The sequence below is a fragment of the Propithecus coquereli genome, unplaced genomic scaffold, assembly GCF_000956105.1.
Source record: "Propithecus coquereli isolate 6110/MARCELLA unplaced genomic scaffold, Pcoq_1.0 Scaffold423, whole genome shotgun sequence".
NCBI classification, from domain to species: domain Eukaryota; kingdom Metazoa; phylum Chordata; class Mammalia; order Primates; family Indriidae; genus Propithecus; species Propithecus coquereli.
This window is the reverse complement of record NW_012149986.1, coordinates 784,032-807,068: the sequence shown is the minus strand read 5'-3', so window position 1 is coordinate 807,068 and position 23,037 is coordinate 784,032. Positions and strand designations below refer to the sequence as shown.

At 51.9% G+C, this 23,037-nt stretch overlaps 3 protein-coding genes across 3 annotated transcripts in view; 1 reads left to right on the top strand and 2 right to left on the bottom strand.

Annotated features, from left to right (window-relative positions):
- The window catches only part of SHC3 (SHC (Src homology 2 domain containing) transforming protein 3), a 173,718-nt gene extending 170,553 nt beyond the window's left edge, over positions 1-3,165 (top strand). Inside the window, exon 12 of the mRNA XM_012653563.1 lies at positions 2,734-3,165. Coding sequence (XP_012509017.1) covers positions 2,734-2,862 — 129 coding nt within the window. The 3' untranslated portion in view covers positions 2,863-3,165. The remainder of the gene's footprint in view (positions 1-2,733) is intronic.
- A 9,362-nt stretch (positions 3,166-12,527) lies between these two features.
- S1PR3 (sphingosine-1-phosphate receptor 3) lies at positions 12,528-22,988 on the bottom strand. The gene is made up of 2 exons (XM_012653564.1): positions 22,746-22,988; positions 12,528-14,587 (listed from the first exon to the last, which is right to left on the bottom strand). The coding sequence occupies exon 2, from the start codon at positions 14,444-14,446 to the stop codon at positions 13,310-13,312; it is 1,137 nt and encodes a 378-aa protein (XP_012509018.1). The 5' UTR covers positions 14,447-14,587; positions 22,746-22,988; the 3' UTR covers positions 12,528-13,309.
- Positions 16,866-23,037, bottom strand: part of LOC105817764 (chromosome unknown open reading frame, human C9orf47) — a 6,568-nt gene continuing 396 nt past the window's right edge. The window contains 4 exon segments of the mRNA XM_012653554.1: positions 16,866-16,972; positions 17,802-17,905; positions 22,560-22,650; positions 22,746-22,961. Coding sequence (XP_012509008.1) covers positions 16,866-16,972; positions 17,802-17,905; positions 22,560-22,650; positions 22,746-22,961 — 518 coding nt within the window.

Genomic DNA, 23,037 nt, shown 5'->3' with positions numbered 1-23,037 from the left:
TTTTAACACCCGCAGGACCTGTTGTGGTGTCCCCCCTTTCATTTCTGATATTCACAATTTGGATCTTCTCTATTTCTTTCTTAGATATTCTGGCTAGGGGTTTATCAATTTTATTGCTATGTTCAAAGGACCAGCTTTTGGTTCCATTCATTTTCTCTGCTGATTTCTTGTTTTCAATTTTGTTGATTTCTGCTCTAGTTTTTATTATTTCTCTCCTTCTGCTTACTTTAGATCAATTTGCTCTTCTTTTTCCAGTTTCCTAAGGTAGAAGCTTAGATTATTAATTTTAGGCCTCTCTTCTTTTCTAACATATGCACGTTCTGATCTATATTCTTTTGTAGCCTGCCTAGAATGAAGGCTGTCATGTTTACTTTTATTTCCTCCTTGCTGGGCAGGGCCTCACCCGGTTGTCTGAGGTTAACATGCCATGCGTCCTCATTGTAGCAGTATCCCTTCAGGTATCTGGAGCCTAGGTTTGTCCCAACAGACAGGTGGTTTTGCTTGGCCATCGGTATTTCTAGTGCACAGGTGGGTCCACACAGATAACTCTGTTGGCTGCAAGTTCTCTGGGAAGGAGCCAGACTGGAGATTTAGTGAGTGTTTATGGGAATGACGTGAACTGGCCTCTCTATTTCTTTAGGCAGTCGGGATACATGACTTATCTCTCTGCATGCCTTTGTTTGCATATGTGTGTGTTTATGTTGGCCCGCTAGGAACTGCAAAGAGGCTAACTGGTGGTTCTCAGCGTTGGCAGCATGTTGGAATCCCTGGGGGAGCCTGAGACACACTGGTGTCGAGGCCCCACTCCCCAGCTCCTGATGACCCGACCTGGGCTGGGCCCTGGATGCTAGTGACTGAAAGCTCCTCAGGCGACTGGGACATGAGCTCAGGTTGAGACTGCTGTGCCAGACACTTTCCTATCAGAAAACCTTCTTCATCTACCCTGATTCCCCCAGAACTTACATAAGTATTAATCGTTAAGACATGGGAATAAGGAGTGAAAGTCCAGGCAACACCCCAAAAATACTGGTCTTAAACAGAGTTTCTGGGTTCCCCTGCCTTCTAAATAACTTTCCTGCTTGAATCATGCAGGGTCTCTTTCCAGTTCAGGAATTCTAAGGAGCCCCAGGAGAATTAACCGCAATGGAAGGATACTGGGAAGTCTTACAAAAAGACTCCTTTCTGCACTTGCCCAACAGGGTACATCCTTTGTGAGGCTTAATGCCAAGAGTCAGGGGACCCTCTGGCCCGGAGCTCCCTCCCCTCTGGTGCTTACAGAGACAGGTGGGGAGGGCTCCTGCAGGAGGAAAACATCCGCATTTCAAAGCTTCTGCTCTTGCCTCCGGCTGCCAAGTGGTAGAGCCCTTAGCAGACGGTGTGAGCCTCTCAGAGCGCCTTGGGCAGGGATGTCCAATACGCACACCTGGATTGTAGATTTGGGGTGCGAGTGGGAACGGGGCTGAAGGCCCAGAGATTGATGTCCCATTGTGGGGTTGATGGAGGGGAGAGAAAAGAGTGGCCACATTAGAGGAGGCAGGAGTGACACTAAGAATTTGGGGAAAAGAAAATATTGGGAAAAATAATGAGAAGGAGAGTGAGTATCCTCTCGGGAGTCCCTGTAGGAGGGTGGGGAGAGCTGGTCACCCCATGGGAGCTGGGGCTGCTGGGGACTCAGGTGAACGCTGATGGGGAGGGAATCCCTAAAGCCAGAGAGTGAGGTCAGGGCACTCGGGTGGCCCTCAGGTGACCCGTGAGTGTGAATGGGTCTAGCCAGGCATCTGCTGCCTACCCCATCTCCCACTCCTTAAGGAACAAGTCCCAGGGGATTGTTTCTAGAACTCCTCTAGAAACTGCTCCTGACAGGCTTGTTCCACTCTCTTCAAGTGTGGTCTACACCATGAGTGTACCAGCTCAGGGTGAAGGTGGCTGATGGTCCCCAGGGACCATGGCGTGGGCCAGGAGGTGGGCCAGAGCATTACCTCCCCCCACCCTGGCACCCATTTATTCAGGAAAAGTCTGTGGGGCAGGCACTGTGCTGGGCCCTAGAACGGAAAGCCCAGGGACAGGGAGCACTGCCCTTCTGACCCAGCCTGGCTCAGCCTCCGTGGAGCTCCTCTGTGGATCAGTGGGCTTGTTCCCGGTGGAAGCCCTGAGCAGGCCTGGATGCCAGCCGTAGGGCGGGGGGAGGAAGGGAGGCTGCCTGGAGGTGCTGGCGTCACAGCGCAGGCTGAGCTGGGTTCCCAGGTAGAAGCACATTCTGGGCCAGGGGCCGGCCATGCAGAGGCCTGGAGGTGGGAGGGGCACAGGAGCCCGTAGACCCTGGTGTGGGCTGTGCAGGATGCTGGACAGAGGATTCTGGGAGCGATTCTAAGAGGGGCAGGGAGGGAGCAGGGCAGAGAGGTGGGGTGACCCTGGTTGCTGAAGGCGGAGGAGGCCGTGTCTCCAGGCCCCCTTGGGAATGTGGTTAGTTAGGGAAGAAACAAGGTAGGCTGTCCCTACAGGGCAGTGGGCTGGGGCATTCCAGAGCTCAGTTCTGGGGGCCAACAGAGGAAATGGACTGACCGTCGCCAGTGACCAGGGGCTTTGCAGACAGCATCTCTAAAGCCTGGGCAGCCCCTGGTCCCTGGCTCCTCTCCTTCTGAGCCAATTCAGATGGCCCGGCTGAATCTGAGCAAAGCACATTCTCTTTTCTGTCTGTGGGATGTGTTTAACCTTTCCTTCCTTCCTTCACAGATCCGGACAAAGGACAGAGTCTTCGACAGCATCAGCCACCTCATCAACCACCACCTGGACAGCAACCTGCCCATCGTGTCTGCCGGGAGCGAGCTGTGCCTCCAGCAGCCAGTGGAGAGGAAGCAGTGACCGGCCAGCGCCTCTCCCGACACCGTGCGCCAGGTCAGGAGGACCTGGGGAGATCGGTCAGGGCTGCAGGAACTGGGGCAGCTGCCCGTGGCTCAGAGCCTTTTCAAAAGCCCCAAAAGGAAGGCTTCCTTCAAGGTCAAGTTTCATAAACTTATTCCAGGTTTCTCATATGCATATTAGAGGTGTACATACCTATATATCCTGTACAAATTATCCCTCTATATTTATATTTTTTAAGACTAAGAAAGATATAAGACTAATATTCTGTGCTGTATGTTTTTAATGAAAAAAAGTTTGACTGTAGATGTCCAGGCAAAAATTTAATTCAACTGACCCTTTCCACAAGGAAATTCCAGTAGGAAGGTGTAACCTGCAGTTTACCTACTAAGCACAATTCGAAAGGCGAATAGAGGCAGCAGGGGGATAAACACAGAGTCGTACTAGAATAAGGAAACATGCTGCCCAAGGATGTCTGGCGCTCACTTAAACCACAACGAAACGCTGGGCCTGTGCTTGCTGGCGGGGTGGGCATCCTCCCTTGGCCTGCGGTGATGCCCCCCGTGCTCCCTGCATTGCATGCCACGCGCTCGGGGTATCTGGCACAGACAACTCTCTGCAGCTTCGCTACAGAGCAGGCGGCATGCCAGCGTCCCCGGGTCGTGCTGAGCACAGGAACCCATCACCTTCGGTCCTGGTTGTGCTGGGGCACTTGGGGATCGCTTTATGCCAAATACGGGACAAAATGAGCCTCGCCGACCAAGATCTCCATTGTCAAATGCTTCCCTTGCTCTCATCCATGTGATGACGAATGAGTTCCTGTTGAGTGCAGTCGAGGTGAAGTCTTGGTTTGCACATCCTCTGGCCGGCAGATGAGCTACGGGCCTCTGGTGGCAGCTGCAGTGGAATCGCTCCCTCCTTCCGTGCAGCGGGGAGCAGGCATGCGGGAGAGCGCGCTGAGGCAGGCACGGCACCGTCCCGAGGAGTCCAGGCCCGGAGACGCGGGCACCGGCTGACAGGCCTGGGTCCGCGTGTGCCGGAAGCTCAGTCTGGGACTCAGGAGTCACTGGACTCGATTTGCGGTTCCACCTCTGGAGTGACGGAGGCAGAAGGGCCTGCTGTCCTCCCGCAGGCCTCCGCGCAGAGGGCGTGCGCCCATTCCACGCTTTGTCCTCACTCCTCCCTTTCAGATAAAACACTGTCGTGGCCTGGTGGGTCGTTCGGTGTTAGGAGATGGCAATGTGTATAACTTTTTAAAAAGACCTGGGCTGAGACTGCCCTGTGATTTGACAGATGTCTTTAAAAAGATAGGTGGATCCATTCATTCGTCGGCACCTCCTCATGGTGCTATAGCCCTGGTTCTCATCCCTGGGAGGCCTCAGAGTCGGCACCCGGGGCCAGCTGAACGGAGAGATGCTCCAAGTTAGAGTTGGATGGTGATAAATGTGATGCTTTAAGGGGAGACTTTCAAACATCCAGTGACTAATAATTCTGCGACGTTCTAATGCTAAGGGTGCGAACCCGTTTCTGCTTTGGGGGTGCATATGGCCAGATGAGAAGACAGGGGAGGGCTAACAGGTGAGGATGGACCAAAACAGGTCCCAGGCTTCATACGTAGCCTTCTTTGGAGTTTTGCCTTTTGCAGGCCCGCTGAAATCCAAGTCAGCGTTCCAGGGTGTTCTGCAGTGGAGTGGAACTCTGCAGAGCCTGGCACGAACTAGACCATCCTGCTGTTTCCTGAACCGGCTTCAGGCTGGATACGGCTCCCAGTTATCCAGAAGCAGCAGGGCGGAGCAGGCAGCCTGGACCAGGCTCCTGCTGTGCGACAGTGTGGTCAGTGGCTCGACAGCTGCCCTGTTCTCCTGTCCCCTGGGAGGTCTGTAGCCCTGGAGACACACATACAGCTCTGCCCCTCCCGTGTGTGAGAGTATGCTACATACAGAAATGTAGAAAATGACCTTCTTTCAACATTCTTGCATTCCCCAAGTGTGCAAGGCCAAAATGCTAATGTTAAGGAACACTAGCAAAGTAGGAAACGAAAGTTAAGAGCCATGAGCACCGTAATGGCTGATCTACTTTATCGTTCCTCTCCGACGGCCTTAAGAAATGGTAATCCACGATTTTAGTAGCTGTGAAGTAGGAGTTTATTTTGATGGTGGTAGGCAACATACATATAGAAAATATTTTTTTGCATGAGAATCGATTTAGAAAATTAAAAGTTTTGGGGTCAAATTTTTCTTTTCAATGTTAATTTGAAATGCATATTTTAAGCTCATATTACAAGATTGCTTACACTGGAGTGGCGCAGGTGAAAGAATTGGCACTTCTTTTAGCCATCAGAGCAGACTTCAGACGTGGTGGATGGCAGTGATTTGCTAATTCCTTTCCAGTTCATAAAGCGTGTTAGAATGTACATGGGTTTATCTCAGTCCTTCCTTCAGGCGCTATGTGATGGGTCACTCCTGTGAGTCCCACTTCACACATGGGGAAACTGAGGCTCCCACTGAGGTGGGTGCCGCACCTTGCTTGGGGCCATGCAGTCATCTGGCTGCAGAGCTATTCCGCTCACTTCGAGTTTCCCAAGCTCTCCTGTGCGCCAGCTCGTGCTTGGAGCTCAGGATTCCGAGGCAAATGCAACAGAGCCTCCTCCCTGCCCAGCCTGGGTCCCTCTTCCCCGTGGTCTCTCGGACTACATCTTGGCCTGGGCGGGGCAGGCCTGCTGAACAGCAAACGCAGGCAGAACGGCACTGTGCCGTGCACTCCAGGGGTTCAGAGCTCCAGGGCACGGTCACTGCGGGCCGGGCTGGGCCTCCCTGGGCCCATGGAGCGCTTCCGGGCCCTGCTACCCCTCCACAGGCACCCCACATTCAACCCAGCACTCCGTATCTGCTGGGAGTGCCGGGCAGGGCTGGTGACCTTAAAATAACCCCTCTCTGCTCTTGCGGGATGGCGCTGGAGACACCTGCCCACCTCTGAGGGGGCGCTCACTGTGCTTTGAGTCACTCTGAATACCAACCCCCTCTACCCAGTGGCGCACTGTGGAATCAGGTGGGCCGTGCCATAAACACCAGTCAGACGGCTCAGCCTGAAACCCCGCACGTCAGCTGCCACTGTTGGGCCTTTCCATGGTATGTTTGAGGGCCAGAAGCTGGGTGCCTGCTCAGCCTTGATGAGCAACTGTTCCATTTAAGGCCACCTCAGGTGTTGGGACAGATGGACAAAGGCCTGAGTGGGTCAAACGTGGTGTCACTGAGGGTCTCCTCGTGGCAGAGGGAATCGTGGATCTTTTCAAATGAAGGCAGGAAGTGAAGAGGCGTGTGTGGAGGGCAAGGCCTGGCTTAGAAGGGGAAACAGGCCCAGGAGGGTGGACCCAAAAGTGCCCACATGCCGAGGGGTACAGTGAACCCGTGTATCCAGCCTCTGTGCCCGCCCTGGGGTTCTGAAGGTGGCCCCAGTGCCTGAAATGAAGATTTCCTTCCTGGTAGCATCAGACACTGGGGTGGCTCCTTTATATAAGTAGTGCTTTAAGACGGACACCCTGGTCCTCATTTCCTCTGAACTGGTCGCCACGGGAAGGCAATCACACATTTCCTTCCTGTTGGGCTGAGCCAGGCAGAAGCCTCGGACCACAGGCCTCCCCAGGCAGCGCCAGCATCGGGGGGACACCTCCGTGCAGCCTCAGCTCGGGCACACCCAGAATGAGGTGGCCAGTTGTTGATGTCTCTGAGCCTCAGCTTGCTCCACGCCACAGGGCTGCGCACCGCCCGCCGCCAGAGAGTGCTGGGGCTGAGAGACACGCGCAGAGCACCAGGAACGGTTACCTCCTGGGAGTCCTCATTCCCGAAGTCCGTCCTCTGTCGCTGGTCCACGTTTGCACGCCATCCATAAATCCCCTTCTGCGGGTGGTGAAGCAGGACTGGCAGTGGGTGGGAGGCTCGCAGAGAGATCACTGCAGGACCCGGACAGCTCTTTGCAGCAGGTTTCAGAATAATGCCCTGGTTCTCCAGTGGAACTTTTGCAGTGAGTTCCAAGAAAGACACAGTGGATAAGCACGATTCCTGGAACATATGGCCAACCAAGAACTGTCAGCTGCATATGGGATGGCAAGGAGGGGAGCTTTATAAAATAGTCCAGCTGGAGGGGCCCCCATTCTTCAGCTGAGGAAACTGGAGCCATGTGACGTGCTGAGGATAAATCTCAGAAACAGCACAGGACTTACGAAGGTCCTTCACCCCTGGAGAATGTGGCACAGGGCGCCTCTCCCTGGGGTTTGCATCTGTGCTCCGGCTCAGAATGCAGAAAGCCCCAAGTGTTCAGAGGGAAGAGGCAGTATTTCTATTTCCTCTATCTTAGCTGCATTCCTTCAGGAGACCGGAGAGAGGCTCCGAGTGTCTGTCATTTACCCGGTGACGATCGGGGGCAGGAGAGAGAGCTGTAAGGAAGGGGTATGTCAGCGAGCCAGTTACCACGGTGTGGACAAGTGGGGCTTACTCCCACTAGGGAGCCCAGGGAGACAGGGCTGAACACACCTCCGAGTCAGGTCAGCAGAGAGGGGAGAAAGCGGGGGTATTTATCCACCTGTCTGTCGTTGGTGGGAGGCTGTTTCTGGGAACAATTTCTGACTGGCCCTGTGCACATCTGACACACTTCCTAAGCAAGGAAAGTGCTGTGCAGAGAGACAGGCTGGTGATGAGAAGACTTGGAGTGGAAGGCGGGCGTCAGGCTGGCTCAGACACAGACTGCAGCCCTGCGCACCCCCCACGTTCCTGACTCCAGAGGCCTGGAGCAGGGCCTGAAAGTTTGCATTTCAAAGAAATCCAGAGGTGATGCTGGTGTGGCTGGTCTGGAGTCTGTTTCCAGCCCTTACCTGTCTCTTATTGATGGCTTTTCCCCTCTAATTTATGAGTATGTTTTCATACTACTTCATGTCATAGATCTCAGGGCCCATGCTGTGAATTTAAAAGTGGAGAATTAATAAGCATTTATAACTCCATGCAACCGTTGCTGGCAGCTCAAATGCCATCTGCCAGCCACAATTTATTTATAATGGGGTTTATACATATTTATAAGTTTGCAAGCAACAAATGCACACTTTTAAAACTGGCACATTTTATAGCAGCCAGAAAAATTGCAACCTTATACCAGGACTTGTGAATGTGAATTGCATATGTACATATATACATGCATATACTCGCATCGACTGAAAGGGGCCTGCACTGCTCCCTGAGTGCTCACGCAGGTCAGCTCTGTGCTACGCACCTTGGGACTCCACCCTGGACTTTGGTTTGTAACTGACAGGGACAACTAGAAAGTCAAACAAATGTTAAGCCTTTGGGGATTGGCAGGCCGTGGGATCCGCCATGGAGGAGGGTCCTGGCCGCTGCGGGTGTGGGACCCCAGGACCAAGGGAGCAGGAACGTGGGGCAACAGGGCTTGGGGAGGCCACTGTGGGAAATGACAGAGGAGCCAGCAGGGGAAGACAAGGAGAGAAGAGGGTGGGGCAGGATAAAGGTAAGAAGAAGGGAGAAGAGGACCTGCAGCCAGCAGAGCCTGGCGGGGAAGGAGGAGGGGAAGGCGTGGCAGAGGAGCCGTCCTCGTAGTGACGTGCTTTGGGCGTCGTGTTCCCAGGTACGGCTGCATATACTTGGTGCGGCATCCCAGCTTTTCTAACCAGCCTCGGCCGCATTCGTGCGTTAGTTCATAGGTGGCAGGCCCTGTACTGGGCTCATGGGACAGAAAAGTGAACATACAAGGTTTCTGCCCGAGTTTATAATCTGTTAGGAAATGCACACGTACACATGCAAGCATGCTGGAGGGTGACAAGCCTCACAGCACTGGCGCGTCCAAGTTCCATAGGATCAGCAAGGGTGGGGCACCCAGGCCACTGGGGACTCTGTGCAGGGTCTGCAGCGCAGGAGGCAGGTGCTGAGTGTCAGAGGGGCAGAGGAGAGTGGGAAGGCTCAGGACGGGGCAGGGGAGTAGCCGGCATCAGCAGGGATGCTAGAGTGCGTGGAGGTGCCCCCAGCCTGCCTTCGTCCTCCTCCCTGCTGTCACGGACACCTGAATAAATGAATCCCTCAGGCCCCAAACATGCAGGCTCCTTCCCCAGGGCTGGAAGAACCGTTCTGAATGAAGAAAGCACCAGAAATAAAATCTCTTACAATTTTAATTTTCTATTTTGTGCTTACCTTGAAATGCTGTAGGTAGAAAAACATGCACACGGAGGGTGAATGCTCTAGTCCCAAGCTTTTGAGGTCATGAACTCTCACTCATGTAGACGTTTTACCACAACCAAAGTTTCTAACCACCAAAATCAAGTGACTATTAACAAAGCAGAAATTAATGGACAAACCCTTCTTTGAACATTGAGTTACCTTTTTTTGTAATAACTGTGTGTTGGTTGCAAGTGAAATATTCTCTGTTCATTTGATTTTTGAATATAACTTGTTCCAGAATATCGTAAAATTAAGTATGTGAATGTTTCTTTGTATTCAGAATTAAACATTTGGTGTTTAAATCCCAGGGTTAGGAGACAACTCCATGTAAATTTAATGTGTAGTAATGACATATTTATTACTCTTTAAAAAACATTTAGAAGGCAAACTATACGTATTGATAAATGAATATTTGAAAATTTTGTTTCCATTAACTTTTGTGAAGCAAAAAGAATGGCTATAATGTTCTGTGTCTTGGCCTGTTGCCAATTCACCACTGTCTACTTTGATATTGGAACAGACTTGGCCTTTTGGACATCCCTGAGGAGTGGAAATACAAAACTCACCTCAAGTTTTCCAATCTTTGTTCTGTGAAAAATGATAAAACCTAAGTAATCTGGCCAAGCTTCTGGAGAACTGACAATGCAATAGGTGAAGAGAATTGGCTTGAGTTCCCTCCTCACCTTCGGTGAACCCGGCAAAACCCTTCTTCACTCCTTCAGGAAACGCTGTGGTTTCCAGTGACGAGCCCTCGTGATGCGTCCAGTGCATCCTTGTGCTTCTGGGATTGCCAAGTGGAGGATCACATAGCATGGTGTCGTCACTGTGACCCATTAGTGGAAGATGACACTCCCAATTTAGGTAATGCTGCACTTCTCGTTATAACTGGTTATTGGAAAATGTGCCTTTATTATCAGAATAGTGGTGTGTGCATTTCTGATCATGTAGCAAACCCTTTGGATATTTGACTTAGATACTAAAAATATTTGGGTGTTGAGGTTTTGCACTTGTAGATACAATTTAAAAGCATGGAATTGGTCATTCAATTAGATGTTTTCTATAAAATGCACCTTGTTACATTTCTGTGAAAGGCTCTTACCAATGCAGAATAGCTATGGCTCAAGGGTTGAGAGAAACAACCATTTCCTGAATAGTTAATTGTTTAAATGACTATAAATGTAAGTCTGCTGGCAATAAAGGCTATTGTGAAAAGTCTCTTTCATTGGATGATGGATCTTGTATTGCCTCAGAAAGGAGAGGAGGGGAGCTTGGAACTTTTTCCTAGAAAGTAAGTATCCTCAGCTATTCCCCAGGAGACTTCTTTAAAAACAATCACAGCAAAGCCTTACTCCATCTGCCAAGGCTGCGCAATGAAAATGGCATCTTGGCAGAAGCATCCTGGGGATGTGATCTAGGCAAGGCACCTCGTCCACCTTGGCTGAACCAGAGGGGGACAGCTGCACCAGAAGGCTGCGGTCCTTGGTTGTGTCGGAGGCATTTCATCACCAGTTGGTGAAGGTCACCACAAGGACGGTTATGCTGAACGCTGGCCTCCTCTTTATGCAGGACATAGGACAGAGAGGCTAAACACTGGCCACCCGTATGAGAGAAAGCTAGAGCACAAGGGCTGGTTCTGACCACTTCTCTCCCCCTGCATAAACAGCGGCCAGTGCAGCAGAGCCCGATGTCCCGTCTCCGGGTTGCGCTGTGGCTGCCATGGGTCTCACGATGTTCTCCCTATCGAAAGGGCTGTCCACTACCCTGCCTCAAAATAGCGTGATCTATCAAAACCGTGTAAATAGCACCCAGTGCAGCAAAGGTTCATTAAATATGATAGTGGGGAAGAAGAAGGGGAAAGGCTATTTGGGGTTCTAAATATGATTTGATTTCCAAAGTGCTGAGTGACACAGGCAAGAGGCAAGCCCCCAGCATCGCACACTGCCAGGGTGGGGGCAGTGGGAAAACAACAGAACAATCCCACCACGTGGACTCCCAAGAGTGGTTTTTATTTTTAACAAACATACATTGGAAGTAGTAAAGGTTACTAACTGAAAAGAGATCTTACACGTAGTTTCTCTGCTGTGGTGTATAAGATCATCTGTTTCCAAACTTCAGGGTTAGGGCTCCGAAACACTCAGCTGCTAAATTATCTCCAGCTGCCCAGCTGGTCAGGCACGTGCCTGTTGCTATCAAAGGCGGCTAGTTTTTGCATCTAGCAAATGAGCACGATTACATTTTTGGTGTATTTTAAATTCAGATTGCTTAAAAGTCTTGTGTTGTCTCAAAGGAGCCTTATGTCACACCGCAGACATCGATACCTCCTAGTGGGAATGGTGCGTGCGGGCTCCCTGGAAGCGCTCACAGATGAAGCTGGAAGATGTTGGGACAGCTGGGTACAGAACAAAGTGTTACTAATATCAGCAACAGAGAGATCAAAGTCCCCCAAAGCAGCTCGCAACTATGACATAAAGTTCTAGTCATTTCATCACCTGTGCGAAAATGCAATACCAAACATTCTGGCTCCCTGATGCTTTTGCTTTTCCTGTTTTTTCTTAACCCAGTACCTTAATGCTTTACTCTTCTAGAAATGCCCATGCGATAATGTCTTATCTCATGCTATTTGATAAAACAATAAGCTACTTTTCAGGAATGCGGAGAAGGCAACACAAAACACCCCTAATGAACATCTTACAAATCTCATCAGTAACAAAAAATTAGAAAAGTCTTTGGTCAGTCCATGGAGGTCACCCAGAACCCCTGGAAATGTTCCTCGATAATAGCAACTTGCATCAGAGAACAAACAATAATCAATTTCTCTTAGAAAAAGTTAACGTGTTAAGATTACTCATTTAAGTTTTACTCAGCCAAAATTCTCACTGGACCTAAAAGACTTTAGGGTATTTTGAAGTGAGGTTCACCCAAGTAAGAATCCTTTTGAAGGTTGGTTATTTTCGTTCTTAATCTTATAAAGACCTCAACACAGCAGCTGTGTACTTATCATAGCTCTACAAACATGTTTACTTTTGATCTATTGTGTTGCATGTAGAATCCTTGGGGAAGACCATGTACAAAAATGTCTTCTAAGTAATCCCTTTATAAGGTAAACAGGGCGATATAGGTTCAACTTGCACTGAAAAGTAAAATTACAGTATCATGTGGTTATGATTCAATATTTGAAGAAGCACGCACTGCCAGATCACACCCCCAGCCTGACCACTGCCAGCTCTCCAGAAGCCATGGAACTGCCACTCAGCTGTGATACTATGGGGGATTTCTAACTTGGTGCTTTTCTGATGTGGAATCAAAGTGCTGTCCGTGCACCTCTCCTCATTGCGGGGACACCCCCTGTCACGGGCAGCAGGCCTCTAGCCCCTGACGTGGGAAGGTGAGCCAGGCCGGCTGCCTGCTCCTGCTTTTCCTTCATGGCTTCTTTGGCTGGTCTGGGGGCATAGAACTCTGGGAGACCTTGGCTGGCTCTTCAGTAATTTGCAGAAACCCCAAAACCATCATGTGATTTGGCTTCGGGATGTGCTCAAAATGATGCAGGGACACATGACTGAAGACACACAGGGTTTGTTTGGGTCAGACCCACACATCTGGGCCCAGCCTTGGAGGTGTCCTTTTTGAGAATTTGGGCCTTTAAAAACTTGCTTAACACAAGACTTCATGTCAGTCTGAGAAGACTGGGAACAGCGTGTCCACCTAAGTCACAACCATGTCCTTGTACCTGGGGGTTCCATCAGAACACCCTTGTATAACCTGTCACATAACTGTGTGGTGTAGAGACTTCACGTAGGTGTCACACAGCACACACCCAGAACACAAACTGGAAATAGAAGTGTAAGCTATACGAGCATCCATTCTGTGCACAATAAATGTAGTGAAGTTATCCAGACACCACCCAGAGGCACAGAGAGAAACAGTGTGTGCAGCCCACGACCTCCCCTCTCTGGGAACAGAGAGTGGTGTCCCAGCTTCAGCGGCAGGCGGCGGACGACGTCAGAGGTGTAGTAGTCTTCTGCATTCAGAAGACTCTGCAGCCCAAGACGGACAAGGCACGGAGTCCACACTGCAATGGGCTGGAGAGTCCTGGGGTCCGCTCCTTAGGGGACTCCACACTGGGCAGGCCTTGGGCACAGTGACGTAGCTCTCCCGAGTCACACTCTCGAAGGGCCCACGTGGAAGCGACGCATGCATCTGCAAGAACACAGCTGCAGGGCGGGCGCATGGACGTGTCACTTGCAGAGGATCCCATTCTGCAGCGTTTGGCTTCTGTCAACGATGCAGGACGAGGTGGCTGCGTGGGGCAGGTCTTCCCTGACCTTCGGGGAGTGGCTGCTGTTGTTGCTGCTGCTTGATTTGCTTCTGCTCGGGTCGAGAGCGGGCTGGGTGGGCGAGGCGTGGGCCCCCGGGCCCCTGACCAGGCAGTTGCAGACCAGGCGGAAGAAGGCGCGTCGCATCTCCTTGCTGGCCAGCGTGTAGATGACGGGGTTCATGGCGGAGTTGAGCACAGCCAGCACGATGAACCACCGGGCCTCGAACAGCACAGGGCACGCCTTCACCCTGCAGGCCACGTCGACGAGGAAGAGGATGAAGAGCGGGGACCAGCAGGCGATGAACACGCTCACGACAATCACCACGGTGCGCAGCAGGGCCATGGACCGCTCCGAGTTGTTGTGGTTGGCCACCTTGCGGCTGCTGGACTTCACCAGGAAATAGATGCGCGCATAGAGGATGACGATGGTCAGCAGGATGGCTGTGAAGATGCTGATGCAGAAGGCGATGTACTTCTTGGAGTAGAGCGGCAGGATGGTGGAGCAGTCGGGGAGGCTGTGCAGGCAGTTCCAGCCCAGGATGGGCAAGGCGCCCAGCGAAAACGCGATGAGCCAGCACATCCCGATCAGAAGGAAGACGCGGTGCTTCTTGTTGGCGTCGTAAGGCCTCATCTTGATCATGGTCAAATGCCGCTCGATAGCAATGGCCAGCAAGCTGCAGGTGGACGCCCCGAGGGCCACGAACATGCTGCCCTCCCGCAGGAACCAGACCGTCGGAGACAGGCTGAACGTCTTCTTGCCGGACATCAGAATGTTGACGGCGTAAGCGATGCCGGCCAGCAGGTCGCAGAGAGCCAGGTTGCCGATGAAAAAGTACATGCGGTTGTGAAATTTATTGTTTTTCCAGATGGCAATCAGAACCATCAGGTTCTCCAGGACGATGAAGCTGCAGATGACCAAGAAGAGGACGGTGGTGAGCGTGCTGCCCTCAGGGGCCTCCTTCAGCCTGCCTGTCAGCTTGCCCACGTAGTTGTAGTGCTCCTGCAGGGTCTGGTTCCCGCGGGCCGGCTGGGGGCGCGGCGGCAGCGCGGTCGCCATCGCTCGGCATTCACCGGCGCTAGCGCCGACGTCCACGAGAGGGCGCCCGAGGAGCGTTCATGTCACGGAAACGAGGACTGCGGCTCCGGCGTCAGTGCTGAGCGCAGGCCGCACCGCGGCGAGGGTGCTGAAAACGGCCTCCTGCAAAAGAGAAAAGGAGGGGCAGACGCTGACAGAGCGACCTCCACGGAGGGGCCGGCAACACCGTGGGCGAGAGGCACTGTTGAGACTCGCGTGGCTGGTCAGGTCGGGGCGGCAGACGTCTTTCAACACAAGGCAAGTTCTAGTGACTGAGGGAAATCACGGGAAGCCGTGTGGCGGCCGTAGCTGCCGGGAAGCGAAATCCAGTGCACGGAGCATTTAATCATGTCACGGAGACACACAGCCCGAATAAAGCCGCCATCGGGAAATCTCGGGGCACTAGGAAACGCTAACCAGATAGTCCTCATCTACCACGTGGGAGCTTGTGAAACATTAGCCCCACTTACCCAGAGAGAAACAGGATTTTCTCAGGACAGAAAAACAGGATGGAATCCGACTGAGGCCCCCCCAATTTCTGAAACCTCCCTGATGAGTTTTGGGGGGATGTGGGAAGAACCCGCACTTCCCAGACAGCCTCCCCTGGGGCAGGAACCGGCTCCGGAAATTGGGTCTAGATGGGCTGTAGGTTTGCCCAGAAGAGAGCCCTGGGCTCTGACCACGCGGCCACGGAAGGAAGAGCCGCACAGGCTGAGCACTGCCCGTGTGGCCACTGCACCAGTGGGCAGCCGAGTCCAGAGCTGGGTGAGGAGACGATACAAACCTGTAAAAATGGGACCCACTTCCACTGAGGTTAAAGGAAGAAAGGGAAGGCGATGAAAATCACATGGTCTTTGAGTTTGGCCTAAAATTCAGAGGTCTGAATGTTAGATATAAATGAATCTATTCATGCTGGCCAACAGGAACAGCAAGTTAGGGAGAACAGAGAGAGGGAAGGGGGTGAGCCCAGCAGAGGCTCTCCGCGGCTGTGAATTCTTATCCTTCCACCAGGCCCTGCACCTTCCTCAACCCAGTGGTAACTTCGATCGGCCTACCGTGATGTTGATGATAAAGCACACCCACCTATCAAGGCAGAATTTGCCTCCCGTGGACTCATGTACTTTAAATTAAAATTATATGAGTATTTAGATATCTAATTAAGATCAAATGAGGTTAATTTAAAACAGCCCACTGTGTGTATCCAGTGGACAGTTTTTCACTTTCATAATGTTTAAGCCATAGCCCTAAATTTGATTCAGAGACACACAGACCCCTGGCCAAGGACATGGGCTCTGCACTTTGGGGTCTGACAGCCTCAGCAGATCTCATCGACCCATGACTTCATTCCCTCCCTACATCAGTTTGGGGCACTTGGGTTTCCTGAGATGGCCCCTTGCTTCTTTGCAGAGATTTCTTCCAGAGTCCTGGAGCTTCGAGGTGTCGGTTGTTCTGGAAACCCCATCTGAGCTGACGTCCGTCCATGCTCTGCCTGGAACTGTCCCCTGACCCTTCCCCACCCCCTCCGTGAGAGCTGTCTGAGACCACGGAGGGCTGGGCCAAGGTCAGCTGGAATGCCGAGTGCTGGCAGGAACCTTTGTGTGTCGGCCAAGGCCCTGTGCTGACTCCAGAAAGGAAAAGCAGTTCTGAGTCTGGGCTGACAATGCAGGGTGGCCTGCCCAGGTCTGTCCCCCACTCATGAGCCATGGCAGGCAGCACAGGGACTGGCCTGCCTCCCGTGACTGGGGACCACCGCCCCAGCCCTGCCTGTCTCCCCATCCACCTGCACTGCGACCCCACCTCATCTGCAGGTCCTCCTGGAGGTGGACAGTCCAGGGGGCAGCTTTCCCACCAGCCCCTCCCACTCCGCCCCTCCTACTTTTTATTTAAATCCTGTCCATCCTGCAAGCCCCACTTCAAACTCTACCTGCTCTATAACATTTTCTGGAATCATCTCAGCCCCAGGTGACTTTTCTGTAAGGCTGAATTCTACTTTTGAAAAAAAAATTGCAAACTATCTTTTTAAGAGTAGAAATACAACAAGCAGCTGACATTCCCTGCGCACTGACCGCCCAGCCAGTACATCCGGACGCCTTGCCTGGAGGACCTTGCCTCGTAGCCTCGCCAGCACGGCCAGGTTCACGGCATCTTTCCCAGCACCCTGCCTTAATAGGAGCTCAGACGATACTGTCCCCTTTCCTACTGCTTATCTATTTCTTTATCTGTGACGGGAGAATCGCTATCTCCACGCACAGTGCCCACGGCAGCGCTTGAGGGCTCAGCCATTTCCCATACGACTGCCGTGAACGTGTCCTCGTTCCCGGGAGAGGCACAGAGCAAAGGCAGGACAGGGGTCAGCGCCCAGTGCTGGTGCCTCGGGGTCTCCCACAGCAGCCGGGGAGCCTCACCCACTGCCCGGCCCACGCAGCGGCTGGAGGGGCCTTCGCGCCCCCACATCCATGACACCGCAGTGTCCGGGGTTCTCTTGCAGCGTCTCTGGGATATCCACTGCTGGACCGACAAGCGGCAGACAGGCCATGGTTGCAATGCCAGCGACGCCTGAGGCCCCCTCTGCAGCCCAGGTGGGGATTCAGGTACAGCTCCTGTTCCTTGTCCTTTCGGGTGATATCAGTATGTTGACACAGTGTACACTGGTCTTGTGCTGACTTGGCTTGGCTCCTGTGCCTCAGTTTCTCCCGTGACAACCCTACGCCACCATTTCACACACTCCTGGCTCCTCCGAACGTCCCCCGCACAGTGTGGGTGGGAGAGAAGCCAGTCTCCCCGCCACGGCCAGACCTGGACTGGCTCCCGGGGCGGAGCGCAGAGGGCGGATAGACCCACGGCTCCTCCATGGGCGCACAGACAACCGAGCAGAGCAAAAAACAAACAATTCAAAACTAAGAACCAGCAATAAAATAATCACAATAAAACTGGTATACGATGTGCCAGAGACCCATCAAAACTGTGAATCTCGAGGGCAAACGTATTCTCCTTTACCGCTTGATTTACCATTTCCCTCAATTAAATATTCATCACTCAAGGGACATATTTTTCCAGAACATCTTTTGTTAAATGTGATTCTCTGATTGTGCGGAACTGGAAGATACCTGGCTCTCCTTGGACTCGAAAGCCCATTTTCTCTGGATTATCAACATTTACAAAGCAGGCCCCATCCTGAGAGTTAAGTGCTGGGCCGAAGGCCAGATTGATTTTGGATGCATCTAAGTGTTGCTTCACATGGTCAAAAGCATCTTGCGGGCAGGTTTCCTCTCCACTCCTGAGGGGTGCCAGCCACAGCCACAGAGTTTGCCAGGAGAAAGCTCAGCCCCCACCCCACCTGAGTCTCCTACAGTCAGCGAGCCCTGCTGGGGGCGAGGGACAGCATTGACCTTTCTGGCGTACGGGTACCGTCTCCGCCAGTCACTGCACAAGTGCTGGGCACTGGGGACACCAGCAGGCCTGGCAGGCCAGGCTGCTCCCCCCGCCCACAAAGAGGTCAGTGAGACCAGCACCCAGATCAGCAACAGGCCAGGATGGGCCCACTCCCAAGTGTGACAATGGTCTGGGCTAGGTCCTCTCCCCAGATGAATGCAGTCTGTTTCTGACCTTGGCATCAATGTAACCCTGTAGGACACAATTGTGTCTGGTGCCTTTCTCTAGCCATGGCACTCGTGTGAGCCACGCACGGGGATGCACGTGGGTGCTGAATATTCCTTCTTCTTGCTCTTGCTCTCGTGCGGATGGACGCACCCCTCTCCATCCATTCTTGTTCCTCGTCATGGGGTAATTCCTTCCATGGCCTGTGTGTTGTGGTAATTGTCAGGTAGCCAGGCTAGGATTGGTTGAGGACGTTCTCTCGGTGAACACTTGCTCATGTTTCTGCAGGGCCACCACGGATTTCTGAGCAACGCTTTGGTGTCCAGGCTGGGCTTTAAGCGTGACTCAGAGGTTCTGGCCTTCCTGGTTACTGTGTGCTCACACGAGCCCTGCCAGCCCATCCTGCAAAGCCGGTGTCTGTGGGAGCAGGGGCGGCCCCTCACAGAGTATTAATGCTCACATAACTCAGTATTAATGCTCACATTTTGCTTTATTCCAAAAGATAAGTGTCTGGAGCTAGCGGTGACATTGTATGTTTGATTGCTGCTTAATTTCCCCCTGAATACTGAGAAATAAAGCTGATGTTGAGAAGTGTGGCTCTGTGTAGACTAGTTTTGCACATACTCAGAAAAGTGGGGCGCATTACAGAAGGCGCCACAGAGACATTCTTTCTCATTAGTGGCGGTCTTCTAACCAATACAGTCGCGGGGCCGCCGCAGCCCACCCCAAGGCGGATTCTCTGTACGGCACTCATTTCCCCACAGTCCAGGCAGATACCCACCCCCAGCTCTTCAAGGAGCTTAAGCATTTGATTGTCTGCATCTCCAGGCCTTTCTTCTTTAATGAGAGACACTGCTCATGCCTGAGCTTCCCCTACTTCTACTCAATAAAGACCCTGTTTACCCAAGGGTTTCCATTTCATCCTCACCAAGCTGGGGTCGTCCAGCCTACTTCAAAGCATTTTAACACCAACACTTTTTCTTTTTGCAGAGAAGGAACATGACACCTTCTGGAAGATGACTCAGTGGAGGATGACCCCAAGTGAGACCCTGCCAAGGTCGGGGATGTCTACCTTCCCCCATTCCAAGGAGGCGCATCCGCTGGGGGGAGGGGCGAGCCCAGAGAGGAGCCAGATGGATCCCAGATGTGCTTTCTGCGCCAGCCACTCACTTTCTCTACATATGTCAGTTTGAAAAATAAACAAACTATAAAAAGGAAAAGAAAAAAATAAAGTATTTCCACAAAGCCGGTGTTCTCTCTCTCTCCGTCTCTCTCTCCCCTCTCCTTGACATAAAAGAAAAGCGCAATAGGATGGTGAGACATTTCTCCTGGTCAGACACAGGATGCTGTATTTTTAAAACAAATGTCTTCCCAAGAAAATTAACCAGTTCGTCCTCCAAACTGAATTAAAACACCAAGCATTTGCCAACAAGCAAAATTTCTTGGAAATCAAGAATTTTTTTTCATGCAAAAGAATTTAGAAAGGAAATAATGAGCTGGCCATTTCACGGCTCCAACAAAATTCTTTCTCTAATGAGTATTTTCCCCTGCTCTGGGTTTCTTGGGTGACCTCACTCTGCTTTTGGAGCTAGTCCATCGCAAAATGCATGCTTCGCACACACAGCCTGACACGCTCGGCCTGTTAACGGAGCTCCCCGTGAAATAACAGTCGTTACACACGAACCAGGTAAGGGCTTGACATCTCTCCCCCTTTTCTTCCTCAGAGCACAGAAGGGAATGTGCTTTCCTGGTAGGGCTTCCTGCTTCCCAGTAGCTTTCCTGCAAGTCCTTCCTTGACAATGAGGCTCGGATGCTGTGACAGACCTGGGCAGGCCAGCAGACCCCACATATTGAGGCTGTGCTGCAAGAACCTCAGGCAGCAGCCTCCACGAACGCCCTCCCGCGCTTCCGGACTTGTTCATGGGGAGGAAAATGTGTCTGACACAAGAGGCTTTCTGCCCCTTTGCCTTCAACCAGGCTTTTCCAACGTTCTCTGCTCTACTTGCTCTTCATGAGGGCACAACCAGCCTGAGCAAGAGCGAGACCCCATCTCTACTAAAAATAGAAAGAAATTAATCGGACAACTAAAAATACATAGAAAAAATTAGCCGGGCATGCTGGCGCATGCCTGTAGTCCCAGCTACTCGGGAGGCTGAGGCAGGAGGATCGCTTGAGCCCAGGAGTTTGAGGTTGCTGTGAGCTAGGATGACGCCACGGCACTCTAGCCCAGGCAACAGAGTGAGACTCTGTCTCAAAATAAGCTCTTTGGGGACCTGCCACCTTGCCGATTGTTCTTAACCTAGGCGGTGACAAGACCTTCTCTGGAATGCTTTAGAGCCAAACTGCTACTAGCTACTGTGCCAGCAAAATGGTGGAATGCCATTCTGGAGGCTTTACTGAAATATCTGGAAAATTTTGAAGCCAGAAAATGGAGCAGCACCTTCAAGGCCAAAGAGCACAGCTGACTGACTCGGGACTTGCTCCAGATCTCTGGGCCAGCCGACACCAGTGCGGCTTGCTGGCGGGGAAAACCCACTCCCTGGGCACCACACTCTCCACTGCGCAAGCCTGTCACTGAGTCGACCCAACTGGCCCATTTCCTTGTTTCTTATAGACCCAGCTTCAATTCCTCAAAAATGGAATGTGGAAAAAAAGGAAGGAGAATTTATGCCCAGTAGCTTTAACGATAATAGCAAATGAAATGTGTCACTAACTGAGACGAGGTAGGATTCCACTCAGTACATTCTTTTTCATTTTTTCCAACATTGTATTATCTCCAAAAGCTTAAGGAAAACCTTAAGGCAATTACTTCAACAGAAAATAAATGGCAAAGAAATAATATGAAATGGCTCCAAAATTGATAAGAAAGGAATTATGAAGCCAAATGTGAAGAAATAGAAAGGCTCGTGGAAACCCCAGCAGCGGCCACAGACCGGGGCGTGGGTGGCGTGGCCCTCAGGTAATGCGTTTCCTCACCAGCCACGGACCACGGCCTGGGGGCCGGGCACTACAGACCCAGGCACCCTGCTTCTGGCTACTGTAAACACACTGCTTCGGGGAGGCTCCCTGGCTTTGGCAGCACTTGAGAAACAGAACAGAGCAGTTTTACAACAGGGCAACCCCAAATGTTCCAACATTGTGGCATTCTCAAATTCTCATTTTTTTGGTAATAAAAATACATACATACATTGTAAGTATTGAAGAAGATGAAAGAGATACTGCGGAATCACGTCAGTGTCATAATTTCCATAAAGAGGAAAATCAGTCCCTGAATTTTGAGAAATAAAGTCACCAGGCCAACACATAAAGCTGCTTCTCCAGCTTTATGGTAGTTTCTGCCCTCTGCATATACTAGAAAATTATGAGAGTCATGCACTTTAAAAATTCACAATCGTAATGAGGAAAACAGCATTTTCAATGATGAAAACTTGTTTAGAAATCATTCTCTATTTTAGCTCTTAAGGGCTAGATTTGCAGTTTGTATCTCCGGTGTCAGATGACAGAAGTGACTTAGGAGGCCCAAAGTTAATGTTTACTGATTTAAAAAACCCAATGTGCGGTCCATCTATGCAGCAAAATTATCCATCCTAGCATTGAGCTCTGCATCAATTCAATAAGAAACTGTACAGATGTGGACACTTCCACAGCTCCTCAAGCAGAACACTGACACACCCCGGTTAGTCATATACCTGCGAACATAATCCTTTCCTTGTACTTTCTAGGAATTATATTTTTCTTAACCATTCCTCATGAGCATGCGATCACGTCCAGTGTGATTTCTGAAGTCCAGATGTCAGAAAGATGCCGGAGTCTCGGAGCTCCACTAGGAGTGGGCACCATGTACAGGGTGGGCCTTCTATTTTAGAAGTAATGTCGAGGAAGAGCTTCTGTGAGTGCTGCTGCCCATGCTTTATTGTAATGTTCAAAACAAAGTGTGTTTCCTTTAAAAGTCCAACAAGAAGTCCGTCTCACATCTAAATATAAAAACACCGCTAAGAAATATGCCATTAGGAGTGTCCGAAGCCAAGAAAGTCAGAGGGAGAGAGAGTCAGAGAGACAGACAGACAGACTATTCCGAGACTGAGCGACTGGGCGAAGCCCCTTCCCTAGGGTTTAAGATCAAGTTATGAACGCAACATATTGTACCGATTTTCTATGAGATCCTCATTATTGCCTTGTGGAGACTTTGTCTTAGAGCCCTGATTCTGACAGCCCGAATTGTCTTATTTGAGACATGGAAGGAAAAATGGAATTTTGTGACGGATATAATCTAACAGAATGATATTCCCAGACGAACGATCACAACCCTCCCTCCATCCCCAGTGTCCCCAGGCCCTGGTCCAGGGAGGGCGCCTAACTTTTTAATTGTTCAAGGAAAATGACTGACGGAACTTCTCCATGAGGAGCCTCTTCACTTTCATGCAGGTTATTCGGATCCAGCTCGTTTAACCTCTCCAAATGTAGTTAAAGAGGAACCGTCCCCTTCTCCCCCACGCACCGGCGTGCACGGCCTGGGGGAGGGGTGCTGATGTGGAACGCGTCGCAGCAGCGCGCCGGCGCGCCCAGGTCACTGTCGCGCCCGGGACTGGCTGGAATTTTGTCGGGGAAGTGAGCCCAGGGGGTTCCAGCCCACCCATCCCAGGCTCGACGTCCGCGCGCCCCCAGCCCAGCCTCGCCAGCTCACCTGCGTCTGGTAAGGACGCCGGAGCCACGGGCATCCTGGAGAGTGGCGCGCGGCGGTGCCGGGGCGCCCCTTTCTCCTCTCAGATGCCAGCCGGGCCGGGAGGCCCCGCAGTCTCGAGGCTCGGGAGGTCGTTCTCGGGCCTAGGGTCCCGCTTGGGCTCGTCCTGCCACCGCGCTCCACGCCGGGGTCCTGTCCCCTGGCCCCGGGAGCGGATTCCTCAGCCTCTGCCAGCCCCAGTCGGAGCGCAAACTTTTCCAGCGGCCCGCCGGGGCGGGGCCCCGCGCCCCGCCCC